Raw genomic sequence first — 14,468 nt, 5'->3', positions numbered from 1 at the left:
TGCACGGAGGAGCATGCGATGAAAACAATTCAGAAAGAAATCTGAGAATGCTCCCCCATTACAGCTCAGTAATTCTATTTGCTGTAGGTGGATGGGGAGAAAATCCCATTAGATTGGGGGGTGGTGAGTCGCCCCCCCCCCCTCACACCAACACCACCTTCCTTATGTGCTAATAGACAAACACACAGACTGACAGACAGACAAGGCAACGACTCACTTTTTAACAAACACACACACTGTTTCAAATGGACCACTCCCCCGGTAACTCACAGCAGCACACACGATCACAACTAATTCAGTTTACAGACAACACCCTCTCAATCGAAAGATTTTTACAAACAATGCCATAGCTGCAACTATGTATGAAAATGCAAAACATTAATACAGTACATTTTATGTACAAATTAGGGAATGGAATTTTCTTATTCATTACAATATACTTGTAAACAGGAAATAAACGAGTTCACTGGAAAGTGAACTGATTGTGTTATTGGGCATGGCTCTCTGATCAATAATGGTCTGCACAAACCACAATGGATATGGCCATTAGAATGCTATAGCAGCATATCCCAGGGGGTAGATGTTCCATGGTAGTTCCCCTAATAGGTTTTCAGAAGCATTCTTTGAAAGTGCAACAACACAAGCAGTATTTATTGCTCTTTGCTAAGTACAACACCTTGAGTTTCCTCTGTGCAGCTACTATGTATGAGTATTATGGAATGACAATGTATGAAATTTGAATTAATACGTTAATAAAGACAAATCAGTCAATATTACGAATCATGCGTATTAATATGGTAAAATACATAGTGAGATAAATAGTGAAGTACTGCATACAGACTTTTACCATTGCTGCACACGCTCAGAGCTCGATACCAATCTGATTTGCTCTTCCACTGACGTGTGCTGCAGAGAGTAATGATTATGTGCCACAGTTAGTGCTAAATAGTATCTGACAAGGGATGGAAAGGTCTCCCCTGGAACAGCTGCAGCCATGCTGGACACTGGCTGCTCCTGCCATGGGCTCAACACTGCAGACATCAGGAGCTCAATGGAACTGGGTTGCATAACATTGGGCCACAATTTAACACCGGACAGATGGAAATTATATTTCCACTGCACATGATTAACGATGCGAAGCCGGGTCAATAGGTGACAGTTTGCAGCAACTTTCTTGTTTGGCTAACATGAACAATATTCCTTACAAAGTAACAGAAGTTAGATGTTATGTATAGGTCTGTCAAACAGAAGGCCACCCCCACACCAAGCCTACTGACCACATTAATGCAACATGAGTGTAAGCCAAGCCACCAAGCCCTCTTAAACTATTTTCATATATTCAAAGTAGGTTAAACTTACTTTCACATGCAACATATTTTTTTGCATGTTGCGTGAAATCCCCTTCACATAAAATCATGCTGCCTCATGAAGTCATGGCACATGGAAACAGTTTATCATCATGTGCCAGTAGTTTATTTATATTTATTATGTTTGAATAAATATTTCAAAGGCCTGTGGTCTGTTACTTTATATACGTCAAATGAATTTTAAATAAAAACATACTGCCTTATAAGGTCATGTGTCATTGTAAAATTCAATCGATTTTTTCATATTTACTATGAATAAATATTTACCTGTATTGGTGTTACAGCTAAATAGTAAATAATAATAATAAGAAAAATGTTCTTCTTCTTTTTATTGCTATTTTTTTTTAGGGCCCGAGCACAGACATCAAAGGTGTCTGGTGAGACCCTATTGAAATTGTAAGGATTATTATTATTATTATTATTATTATTATTATTATTCAGGCAAATGAATTGGCTTTTTGAGGGCTTTAACATGCTCAACTTCTTACCAAAATGTGCAGAAAGTTGGAAAGTGGTGAAAATGTACGTATTCTGGAGGAATTTTCATTATTATTATTATTGCTACTAATATCATAGTACATTAATTTCTAAATAGTAACATTTTACTGTATAAAGGGGTAACAGCGCCACCCAGGAGGCAGAAGGTGAAACTTGCTCGAGTAGATTTCAAAGATGGCGACGAATTAGTGAAAATATTCCCTATACTTGGTCTGTCAGGCTTCGAATAAAGCTGACAGACCCTGAACGCTTTACCACTCTTTGTATAACTAATCAAAACAATTAAATAATCACATATTCAGAAACAGTTTCGTCTATTTTTGTGGTTTAGCTCTTTCCAACAAAACTTAATGACACGGGAACAAGAGTAGGCGGCTCTCAGGTTGTGCCTGACAATAAAATCTCGGGGTAAAATAACCCTCACAGCACGTACTCGTTACCAGGCAACGCTAAAGGAGTTGGGGCAAGATGGCGTGAGGACCAAGAACTAACGTCGTTTTCTACACTAAAACACAACTCACACGGGTTAAAGTAATAGTTGGTTTCAGGTCGGTTCTTGTTAAAGACACACCGCTTCTCCGCCAAGATGGAGGATGAAGAGACAACGCTGGTGAGCCCTTTTGTTTTGATGGTACAGTGCTGTGACACTAGCGTTTAGCCTGTGGAGAAAATAATAATAAATAACTGGTTAGCGATGTATGAGAGACAAACTGTCCTTTTAAAACGAGACACAGCAGCGAACGACGAGGACAGACATCGGCTAACGGGACAGACGAGCTAGCTAACGTGAGCTGAAGCTAAACGCAGAACTCCGCTGGTTTGCACGTCGTTGTTTTGTCCTGTTGTGGAAACAACACTGATTCTCAGGGAGCTAGTGTCTGGGACTTCACAGCTTCTTGCTTCTCGCTCCTGACATCCTCTCTGTTTCCACACAGGCTTTGATCAAGTACTACTGCTACGAGAAATACTTCAACCACGCTGTAGACGCCGCAGCAGCTGCTCAGAGGAAGTTTGGCCATGATCCTGTCTGCAGTTTTTTCCATGCTTATGGGTCCCTGATGCAAGGTAGGATTCAAAACCCATAAAACAAATCATAACTTTGGTACGAAGTCTGAGAATTCCAGAATGAAGTATAACGAGAATAAAGTTAAAAATGTTTGTTTCTCTTTAATATCAGAATATTATGACATATTTTTCGAGTTAAATTACGGTTTTATTCCAGTAATATCATGTAATTTTTCTGCTTAAATTATTACTCTATTGGTGTGATATGATTACTCTCTTCCCTTTCAAATTACAATTTCAATAATTTCATATTTCTCACAATATTATGACTTTATTTTTGTAAGATTTTATTATATTTCTCATTACAATATTAGCCTATTCTTACAATATTAAGACATTATTCTTGAATTGTCTAAATGATTTGTTTTTCCTAAGTATGTCCATAATATCCTATTGCGCATTTAGCCTGTTCTGATCAGACTATTGTGTCTTTGCCACCTGCCGTACGTGCACTTGTGTCGTTGTCTCTCTACAGATCAGATTCAAGAAGCCTCTGTGGAGTTGGAGGCGTTGAGAGACAGTCGGGATGTCTCTCTTTGCACCTTGATGGCTCTTGTCTACGCTGAGAAAAAGAAGACACACCCAGGTAATCCATGCAGTTTAGTCCCCCTGATTCACATCATGGCTGTCTGAATTGGAACAAACTCAGAACTGGACAAACGGGTTGATGCTATTGTAAGTGTCACTGCATTCACAGACAGAGAAGTCATTCAAGAACTGGATGCTAAGGTCAAAGAGGATCGTAAGAGTGCATCTCCCAAAAGCCTTTACTATGCCGGGCTGTTTCTCTGGCTGTTGGGGCGAAATGAAAAGGCGAGGGAGTACACAGAGAGGATGATCAAACTCTCCAACGGCTCTAGAGAGGTGAGATATGTCATGTGTTTTTAAAAATAAATCAATATAATTGTTCCCATTTTTATGCAAAGCATTTAAGTGTATGAAATGGCTTGTAAAATTCACGTTGATATTTCTTGTTCAGGGGACAATCCTAAAAGCCTGGATAGATGTGACATCTGGGAAAGACGCCTACGCCAGGAAGGCTGGAAAATACTTTGATGAAGGACTGAAGGAGAAAGCAGATGTCTTTGCCCTGATGGGAAAGGTGAGATGAGAACGACAAGTTCTAAAGGCCTACTTTACCACAGCTGAAAATGTTATGATGCTATCGTTTCCTATTCTCCATATTCCCTCACTGTATTGTGTCTATAATTGCCTAAGTGCTTGATTTCTTGCGTAATTTGACTTTATATTCAGCTATTCCATTCCTTATGTGAACTTTATGTCAGTTCTCTTGGACAATACACTATGTAACTTTGGAGATTTGGCTCTCTTGGTTTGTCTTTTTATGTATTGAATAGGGACAGACTTTTATTCCTGGTTCTATCTGTTATGAATCTTTTCTGGAAGCTGATGACAGGAGAACTCAGGCAGCAGCTGATGTCTTATATGCAGAAGATTTAAGGTAGACTTGATGCATCAATGAGACCAGAAGGTGGAACAATATACAAACGTTAACAGAGTTACATGAGCAATTGTCAGCCCCAAGTCTGGAGATGTCTCCCACAGCATCCCAGTAAATCTCCCTGTACTCGCATCACCCATTCCAACAGCACATCCATGAATGGCTAGAATTGCTGCTACTCTCTTTGTTACATGAAGGTTTTCGCATCCCATCCTAAAGTAAAGCCTCAAGCATGCATTCCTTAATCACATTGTGTCCTAACGTCTTGTCCCTGGAGAAATACGTCGGTGCCTCTCTGTCTGGCACATCTGAGTTAGATATGAAATTCCCTCAACGTAGACACTACAATGAACTGTTGGTGGGGCCCAAGGTCTATAACCTGACCTTGCGTAGTACTGCTTGGAGAGAGAAGAGAGTATCTCAGACAGGCCCTATTCGCTTAATGGTGTGTACAGATATTATGTGTATATACACTATATAGTGGCATATACAGTAATGTTTGAGGATGGTGAATAATTCCTCAACACTCTCTAGCTTTTGCATATGATAGACCCTAAGGCCGGTGCATGCTCTGAAATGCTCTGATTTGTTCTAGGCACAATACTATGAATATCGCCAGAACTACTCCGGAGCACTGGAGATGGTAAACCAGGTCATTGTGAGTTTCCCTGAGTTTGTTCCAGCTCTTATCAAGAAGATGAAACTGTTGCTCAGCCTTCAAGACTGGGATCAAACCATGGAGGCAGCACACAGGTAATTGTTACCAAATCTTGCACAGAGGTCACATCTCTGTCAGCACAAGCTTTTCTGAACTTTCTTCCTCACACTCACAGAGTCTTGAGAAGCGGCTACGGCGTCTGTAGTGAGATCAGGAAGTGCCACAAAACATTTGTAATCACCACCAGGCATTTGACAAAAACAGGCTGCTTTTACAAATGGCTCAGTATTCAAGTGCAAATGAAACACTAGTGTGATGCCTCAAACCAGTGCATACTGACTAAGCCATTGTTTCTGTTCACCCCCTCTGGACCTTAGCCAGTGTCAGACACCACAAAAAGGCCTTTTCAGCCAAAATGCAGGAGTCAAACACAGTTTCAAGGAGTTGTAGCTGTTTGCTAATGGGTCCAAGCAGCACACAGGAGACTGTCCAATCTTTTGCAGCCCAGTGTTATTCGACTGGAAGCTCAATGCAGTAGTGCAGCAGTATCGTATGTTCTATTACTATCAATCCAAGCTTATTAAATGTAGAAGATGAACTGCATTCACTGCACCGTGTGTCATGTTTCAGGCTTTTACAGAAGGATAAAAATAACCTGGAGGCAGTTCGGATGTTAGCTCTACATTCTTTGTGTAGAGATGGAGATGTGACTGAGGTAAGGTTCACCCATTTTCACAATTTCATACCTTAAAGTCACAGTGATGCATTTCAGCAGGAACCAAAATAAAAACAAAAAATAAGTGGGATTGATGATCGATTTACTGCAACTGTTTTCCCTTGACAGTCAGTGAAGCAGCTTTCAAACCTCATCAGCAACTTGGATTTCCTGGAACCGCATAACCCCGAGCTTCTCTACAGGATGTCTCTCGCCTTCACTCGTGTTGTAAGATGATTTTAAATATGCTCTCTAAATTCTTAACGCTCCCTTTTTAAAGAATTTCTTGACTTGCGTGGAATCTTTTGATTTAGGACTCTTTTTGTTTATTTCCTTTAAGTGTGGACGAAATGAGAAAGTGATTGAGCAGACGTTCAGGATGGTGGAGAGAGCCTTCTCTGTGGCATCAAGGGACTCGGATCTAGCCACGGAGTTGGGCTACCAGATGGTCCTTCAGGGCAGAATCAAGGAGGCCATGAAGTGGTACAAGACTGCCATGACCTTGGATGAGACCAGTGTTTCTGCTTTGACTGGTAACATGTTACAATAATCAATCGTTTGTCTACACGAGAATTAGTTTTATTACATACTTTTATACTTGAAGACGAAATGTTTTTTCTTTTCTGTTACCCAGGAATAATTCGTTGCCAGCTGATAGAAGGCCACCTGGAGGACGCAGAACAACAGTTGGAATTTCTCACAGAGATTCAACAATCTATTGGAAAATCAGGGGTATGGTCCGTTTTATAAATGCTGACAGACAAGAACATGAAATGTCTTTTTTGTCTATTACTAGAATTCTCTGTTAAGGACTCACATGGTTTAAAAGAATTAGATTTACTTAAAAAAAAAGACAAAACAAGAGAATCTGGCAAGAGGCAGCAGTAGTAATTCGTTTTGCCCTTGTCCTCCTGCTGACCACATTGCTTTAATCTAATAGTGTTTGCTCTTCTCCTTCTCATTATCATCACCCCACTCTGTTAGGAGCTACTGTACCTGCGTGCTTTACTGGCGGTGAAAAAGCACCGACCACAGGAAGAGGTTACCAACCTGCTGAACGATGCGGTGGACACACACTTCTCCACTCTGCAGGGTCTGCCTCTGGGAACGGAGTACTTGGAGAAGCTCAACCCGGACTTCCTTTTGGAGATTGTCAAAGAGTATTTGGCACTTTGTCCTGCAAAGGTACGGATGGTTTTAGTGTGAGAGACTCAGTCAGAAATTCATTTTTCCACCAATGATTGTGTTCTATTTTTTAACTAATTTTGGGATAGTAGGGTAAAGATATGAAGCTGTTATCTTCTTTAGTAAATAACACTCTTACTGTTCATGTTTTAGCCTTTAGCCCAGGGCCAGACTCCTGCTCCTCAACTCCAGCACTGTGCCACGTTGTTGGATACGGTCGTCAAGATCGTGCCAGGTCTCCTCCAAGGGGTCTTCCTGCTTGCCAAAGTCAGATTTCAGTCTGGTGAGGGATGCATTTCAAATAAATCGTATTGCTTGTTTGTTTGTTTTCCAGTCGCTTCTGATTTAAACTGCGCTGCTTCCATTCATTCAGGTGACACGGACGCTGCCCAGAGCAGTCTACATCACTGCTTGGAACAGTGTCCATCTCATGCAGATGCTCATCTACTAATGGCACAGATCCATCTGCTGCAGGGCAACTTCACGTTGTGTTCCCAGTCTCTTGAACTCTGCCTCAGCCATAACTTTGAGGTAAGATCACCTTCAAGATGACGGTATCATGATGGCTGCTAAATCTTTAAGAGACTTAAATACAGCTCTTATACCTTTTGTCTTTAACAGTTACAACAATGTCAGCTTGTCCCCAGCTAGACAGATTAATACAGCAAAGAATAAAACAGCAACCAGTAAATATAGAAGAGGTCTTTGATGGTTTTGTCAACAGTGACAAGATAACAGCATGTTTTTGTAATTGCCAACATTTGTTTGGATATGTAGTCTGGTTTGGCCTTATTAAAAGCTGCAGTCAGGTAAATAGTCAGGTTAAAACAAAATCAATGTCAGGCTGATCAAAGACATTTCTGTGGTGAGTGTTATTTCTTGCTCAAATCAATAATCCCACCACAGATTTATGCGCAATGTCTTGACAATGTTGATATTGTTCGGGATCACATGTCCGAATGTATCATGACTTCCTGTCCCGTTCCAGATTCGAGAACATCCTTTGTACCACCTGATCAAGGCTCAGAGTCAGAAGAAAATGGGTGAACTGGCAGAGGCTATTCAGACATTGCAGATGGCCATGGCTCTTCCAGGGGTCCGCAGAGCTGGATCCGCATCCAAGTCCAGGAGTAAAAAGATTGAGCTGAGCCCTGCCGACTGTGTCTCTGTCTTCTTGGAATTAGCCGAGGCCCTGTGGCTCAACGGGAAACAGGTATGATGCTGACCTTTTGGTATTACACTCGTGTCTGGCCATGAAGAATTTATTTTTTTAATATATGCTTATAAATTGATTTAATATTACAGCATGAGGCAGCAAAGGTGATGCAAGATGCCATCAATGAGTTCTCTGGAACTCCTGAGGAGCTACGTGTCACCATTGCCAACGCGGACCTGGCCCTGCTCCGCGGCGACACCGAGCTGGCGCTGAGTATGCTTAGAAACATAACCCCTGAGCAGCCCTACTACATCCAAGCCAAGGAGAAGATGGCAGACATATATCTGAACCACAGGAAAGAGAAGCGTCTGTACGCAAGCTGTTACAGGTGAGCAGCACAGTTGGAATCTAATAGGGATTTTGGTGTAAGAAAGTAGCAGAACCTATAAATTCGTATTCAATTAAAAAACCCTATGAGTTCTAATACCAGAACACAGGTGAATGCATGACTAGGATATTCACTCCCAGTGCACAGTTCATCCAGCTGAACCTGTACCAATCTTCCCTTGTATCTGGTGCTACTGGCAGTGACCGCTAGTAAAGCATGGCTGAACCTCAGACCAGCAAAGACCTACAGTGTGTCTGCATAATTAACTACTATCATATGTGATGCTGTATCTTTCTTTTCTCCAGAGAGATGGTGGAGAAGATGCCCAGCCCTCACACATATCTCTTGCTCGGGGATGCCTACATGAACATTCAAGAGGTACGTGGGAGATTTTTTCATTTCCTCATGACATCTGAGATAAGTTTTAAAGGTGCTACATGCTTCCAATAACTAAAATCTGTCTAAATAGTCTAATTCCTTTTTTATTTTGGCCTTCGTCCTTCATGCCTTTTCCAAAACAGCAAAACTCAGAAGTGTACTGAGCCAGACTGAAAGACAGGGGGACAGTTAGCCATGTAGCCATGATCAAAGGGTACAGACACATTGGTTCACATAAACAGAGCTTTACGAGCAGGAGGTAGGAAGCGGTGACCGGGCATGTTGACGTAGACTCTGGTTGTCGGTATCTGCAGCTTTAGCCTCAGCTCTCAGCTTGAAGCATGCAGCGTCATTCAATGTGTTTATCTAATGTTCGCAACATGATAGTGATCAACCCTATCTGCCTGAATAACATTTACAAAAACCTAAAACCAAACAAATGTCGACACTGCTTCTTCCTGTGTGTCAATCCTCAGCCAGAAAAAGCCATCAGTGTTTACGAGCAGGCGCTGAAGAAAAACCCCAAAGACGGTGCTTTAGCCAGCAAGATTGGGAAAGCCCTGGTGAAGACTCATAACTACGTCAAGGTTTGTTTGTACACTCACTGAACGATAAACAGAATTCGCACACAGATGCACCGACCGCTGACACTAATAGCGCCGCTGTGACACAGGCGATAAACTACTACGAAGCTGCTTTGAAGACGGAGCAACAGAACTTCCTGCGCTACGACCTGGCCGAGCTGCTGATGAAGATGAAGCAGTACGAGCGCTGTGAGAGGGTCCTGCATGAAGCGCTGGCCCATGAACCAGGTGCTGGAGGTGTCACACTGTTTTCATACACACAGTGGAAAGCCCATGTCAAACACAACAATAAGAAAGAGAATCTAGTCATGAGGATAGTTCTGTACATTCTCCTTTTTGCACAAAGCACTGATGCTACAAGCCCCAAGGTTGTAGTGTTACCATCTCTAAAAACAATCACTGGTCTAATGCATTTGAACAGATATGTGACATACAAATACCAAACCTTAACAAGTAATGTTTTCAGATATAGTGTGTTTGTTTAAGGGATATTACAACTGCATAAAACATGTCTAACTTTAACTGTCTGGCTGTTTTTCTAATTTCATTTTTGTCTTTGGACCTTCCCAGGGAATGAACTAGCGGTTCTCTCAGATGATTGTCGCTATCTGGTCCTGTTGGCAAAGATCCAAAACAAGGTTGAAAAAAATGAGGAAGCTTTGCTTTCCCTGCAAAGAGTGAGTTGTTCCCATTTCTGGCTCATGCTTTTCCCTTTTGTTTCAGTTTGGTGTCAAGCATTACCTCCCAGCCTAAAAAGATAGGCAAAACATCAAATAGTAAAGTGTTCTTGAATCCCAATCATCTTTTACTTGTTTAAATAGAAATTATGATGATACGTACTGTAGTTATTTCTGTATTAAGGTATTATTTTTGCTTTCCGCAGGCCCGGGATGTGCAGGCCAAAGTGCTGAAGCGGGTGCAGTTGGAGCAGCCCGACGCCGTCCCCGTGCAGAAACAGCTCGCAGCGGAGATCTGCGCTGAGATCGCTAAACACTACACAAGTCTCAGGGGCTATGAGAGAGCAGTCAAATTCTACAAAGAAGCTCTTGTGTATTGTGAGACCGATCGCAAGGTCAGTGCAGCCGAATCAAAAAACCTTCTGTGTGCTCACTGCAGCTGTGGTTCGCAAGCATCTTTTAGTGCCGCGCCCTTGTAGTTCTACAATTTTGTGATCATAGTTGTTGATGTAGGAAACAAGGCTTCTTTTATTTCCCCTACATTATTCCACAAATAATCTTGTCACATCAACTTTAAGTAAATTAATGCGCTCCCTGTTCCTAGGTGATGCTGGAGTTGGCTCGGCTGTGCCTCACTCTGGATGAGGTGGACGCATGCCAGGAGCAGTGCGGCGTCATTCTGAAGAACGACCGGTTTAATGAGGACGCAACTCTGGTTTGTTCTGTCTGACTGCCACCACAATTGTGTGTGACCTTTTCTTTGGAACCAATTCATAGAACTAATTCCTCACACGTGTTCGTCCTCAGATGATGGCTGACATCTTGTTTAGGAAGCAGGACTATGAACAGGCAGTTTTCCACTTTCAGCAGCTGCTGGAGCGCAAACCAGGTGCAACAGATGTTTCTCTTTCCTTGTTTTTTCTTTTTTTAAACACAAATTGGTGCTAAAAATAAATGTGAGTTGAGGATTTGACCTTTGGAAACGCGTGTGTTTTGTTTCAGACAACTACCAAACTCTGTCACGTCTTATTGACTTGTTGAGGAGGGCCGGGAAGCTGGAGGAAGTGCCCAGATTTCTTGATATGGCCGAAAAAGATTCTTCCAGGACTAAGTTTGACCCTGGGTTTAACTACTGCAAAGGACTTTATCTGTGGTAAGCATGGAAGTGTTTCCTCTTGATTATGCCAACATGTGTTAGAAGTGTAGTGTGTTATGTGATTAATCTCTTGCTGCTCAGGTATACAGGAGAACCCAACGATGCCCTGCGACACTTCAACAAAGCACGGAAAGACAACGACTGGGGTCAGAACGCCGTGTATAACATGATTGAAATCTACCTAAACCCTGACAATGACACCATGGGAGGGGAAGTGTTTGAGAATCTCGATGGTGAAATTGGGTAGGCGGCCGCTGCAGTGGGAGCTCACAAGTGAAATGATCAACTCTATACTGGTGTGTTTTAAAACCTGCAGACTTAACCTCTAGTCTTCACTCCTCAGGAACTCCACAGAGAAGCAGGAGTCGGAGCAGCTCGCGGTGAGAACGGCTGAGAAGCTGCTGAAGGAGTTAAAGCCTCAGACGCCGGGCGGACACATCCACCTCCGCATCCTGGAGAACTACTGCTCTTTGGCGACCAAACAGAAGGCCAATGTGGAGAAAGCACTGGGTGTTTTCACAGAGATCGCAAACAATGAGGTAAGTAAACTCCAGATGGCGCATATGATTAACTCCACTCCCGTCCCGCTTGGGTCAATATACTCCCACCAGGAGCTGCACATTATTTCAGGCTCCCTGTTAATGTCAGTCATTCCATTTGATAATAAACTCCACTGTGCGCTGTGTGGAATCCAAGGAGTTCAGTTTATGAACTGTATATGTTGAAAGAAAAAATCACATTTTATTTTTTAATGTATGTACTGAAGGGGGGAAGGGTTATTGTCAGATTAGTCCTGTCCAACCGAAATTCTTTGGTTAAATCCAGAAAGACAACGTCCCGGCCCTGTTGGCCCTGGCAACCGCTTACATGATGCTCAAACAAACGCCGCGAGCCAGGAACCAGCTGAAACGGGTCGCTAAGATGAACTGGAGCCTCGTGGACGCCGACGAGTTCGAGAAGAGCTGGCTGCTGCTGGCGGACATCTACATCCATTCAGGGAAGTATGACCTGGCCGGGGACCTGCTGAAGAGATGCCTCAACCACAACAAGGTCAGAACTGAAGCTACTGTGATTTATTAGGAGTTGATTTCCAGGAAGTTGAGGCAATATAACACAGAATTCTGTCTCTCCAATATTTTGATTTATTATTTTGAGGCTTTTATTCAAATACTTTGTGATAACAACTGCAATGTTTTTCACAGTCATGCTGCAAAGCTTATGAATATCTGGGCTACATAATGGAAAAGGAACAAGCCTTCCGTGATGCAGCGCTCAACTATGAACTGGCTTGGAAATATGGAAATCGGACCAACCCGACCATTGGTGAGTCGAGCGAAATCACATCCAGGTGCTTCTGTAACGACAAAGGGGGATTAAGAGAAAAATATATATTTCACACTTTGTTATGTCTGTTTCTTCTTCAGGATACAAGCTTGCTTTCAACTACCTAAAAGCAAAGAGGCATGTGGATGCCATAGACGTGTGTCACAAGGTGAGAACACCTGAGGATGGTTCCAGTTTTAGAATTTCAAACTTCTTTTGATCCCGTGAATCATGTTTGCTCTCGTCCACAGGTTCTGTCTGCTCATCCAAATTATCCGAGGATGAGAAAGGACATCCTGGACAAAGCTCGCACATCCCTGAGATTGTAGTGTTGGACCTGTGTGTGTCTGTGTGTTTGTGTGTGTATGTGTGTGTGTGAGAAAGTCTGCTTACGTGAGAGATGGAACCAAGGTTTCTGTAATAAAAAATGATTCATATTTGATGGAGTTCTCTTCATTGTTTGGTTTGCACTGTCAAATGTAGTTTTTTCAGAGTATGTGAATGTGCTGCTGACATTCCTGGAGGGAAACCACAGAGTGCAGGGGGGGGGGTTTCAGGCACACGCAGCGTTTTCTTCCCTCACAAAGACACCAAACTCGAAATTGCAACAGATTTTTTGGGAACTCAAAACAAAGGGCTGTTACAATCTCAATAACAGATCTAAATCTGAAACCGAAATGTTTCCCACATCTGTTAATACATCTACCAAGCACGTTAAATTTTGTTGTTGCCAGGACTTTGCAAAAGCTGGGGAATGACACAAAGAAGAATGAACTCAACAACTTTTGGTGCAAAAGTTGGCAGAGCCAGGAGTTTCTTTTCACTTTTCAAGATCCAGAATAATTTGTGGATCTTGAAAAGACTGGGCATGACTAATATTTATCAGTGTGTGCAATTCGGTGCACATTCAAATAAAAATACGAATCTAGTGAATTTAAATGTGGTATCAATTGGGGACTCTTGGGCCTTGGCAGAGGTATGAACTCTATTGAGTGCCATTCTAGTATTTAATCTAATCTATTGCACATGTATTTTGGTTGTACATTATCCTCATTTATATAAGAATTCATAATAAATAATATCTTGTGATTAATTAAGACTCATGAGATGCAATTATCGATATGCTGGCACTAGATACCAATATTTATTTATATATATTGGACTTTTGTAGATTTACATTCAAATGATGGCCCACTTGGACATTGACAAGGTACAGTGTGTTTGTACAAGTTTAAAGGGGCACTAAGAAAAGTCTTACTGCACTTTTTTGTACAATGTGCCACTTTGCTGCACTCTACCTTTTCAGAGGCATTTTTTATTCTTCATCACTTACACAGATATCATGATGCAAATCGTCTTGCCATATATTGATTATCGGAAAATCATTGTATCATGATATTATTGGTATCGTGGACCACAGCATATCATGAAAGATTTACATATATATTGATATTTCTACTTTTTAGATTATGTTTCAAATAAAGTTGTCTCACTCACTCATTGATTCTTCTTTATTTTTATGTATACACACACAATGCAATAGACACTTATTTAAATATTTGGGTGTTTTCATTTCCAAGCATGACGGAGGGGAAAGTAGGACACAGTGGACACTTTACTGGACATAGTGAGGTGGCTTCCTGCCCGGGGGGACGCCTCCGCGGATGGACCCGGTGTCAGAGGCGGAGAAGCAGGGCGCCTGAGCGGGCTCCCTGCGGCTGGAGTCCGCTGCGTGTCCCCCATCGAGACCCAAGCATGAGACAACCCGGAGACACGTCAACGCGGAGGGACACAGTTACACCGGTGAGTGTCTCCTTTCTTTTCTTAACTTCGAACCCTCAACGCGTGCAGAGGCG

At 42.1% G+C, this 14,468-nt stretch overlaps 1 protein-coding gene across 1 annotated transcript; it reads left to right on the top strand.

Moving 5' to 3' along the window:
* Positions 1 to 2,333: 2,333 nt before the first annotated feature.
* Positions 2,334 to 13,049, top strand: ttc21b (tetratricopeptide repeat domain 21B). Its single transcript, XM_061088208.1, has 29 exons — positions 2,334 to 2,475; positions 2,801 to 2,930; positions 3,406 to 3,516; positions 3,628 to 3,794; positions 3,910 to 4,032; positions 4,988 to 5,145; positions 5,681 to 5,765; positions 5,895 to 5,993; positions 6,106 to 6,298; positions 6,400 to 6,497; positions 6,750 to 6,950; positions 7,104 to 7,233; positions 7,324 to 7,481; positions 7,939 to 8,163; positions 8,256 to 8,494; positions 8,800 to 8,872; positions 9,349 to 9,459; positions 9,546 to 9,684; positions 10,027 to 10,133; positions 10,340 to 10,528; positions 10,738 to 10,848; positions 10,941 to 11,022; positions 11,136 to 11,286; positions 11,371 to 11,532; positions 11,633 to 11,828; positions 12,115 to 12,339; positions 12,492 to 12,612; positions 12,714 to 12,781; positions 12,864 to 13,049. Exons 1-29 carry the CDS (start codon positions 2,452 to 2,454, stop codon positions 12,939 to 12,941), a joined length of 3,954 nt encoding a protein of 1,317 aa, XP_060944191.1. The 5' UTR covers positions 2,334 to 2,451; the 3' UTR covers positions 12,942 to 13,049.
* Positions 13,050 to 14,468: the final 1,419 nt, after the last annotated feature.

This window comes from Limanda limanda, chromosome 16 (genome assembly GCF_963576545.1).
Source record: "Limanda limanda chromosome 16, fLimLim1.1, whole genome shotgun sequence".
NCBI lineage: Eukaryota > Metazoa > Chordata > Actinopteri > Pleuronectiformes > Pleuronectidae > Limanda > Limanda limanda.
This window is presented reverse-complemented; position numbering and strand designations above follow the sequence as displayed.

Bases quoted from the DNA above. Each gene is read 5' to 3' on its own strand.
- ttc21b (XM_061088208.1), top strand. From the start codon at position 2,452: ATGGAGGATGAAGAGACAACGCTG. The intron at 5,766-5,894 runs GTAAGGTTCACC...TTCCCTTGACAG, and splicing joins GAGATGGAGATGTGACTGAG to TCAGTGAAGCAGCTTTCAAA. The intron at 8,164-8,255 runs GTATGATGCTGA...TTAATATTACAG, and splicing joins TGTGGCTCAACGGGAAACAG to CATGAGGCAGCAAAGGTGAT.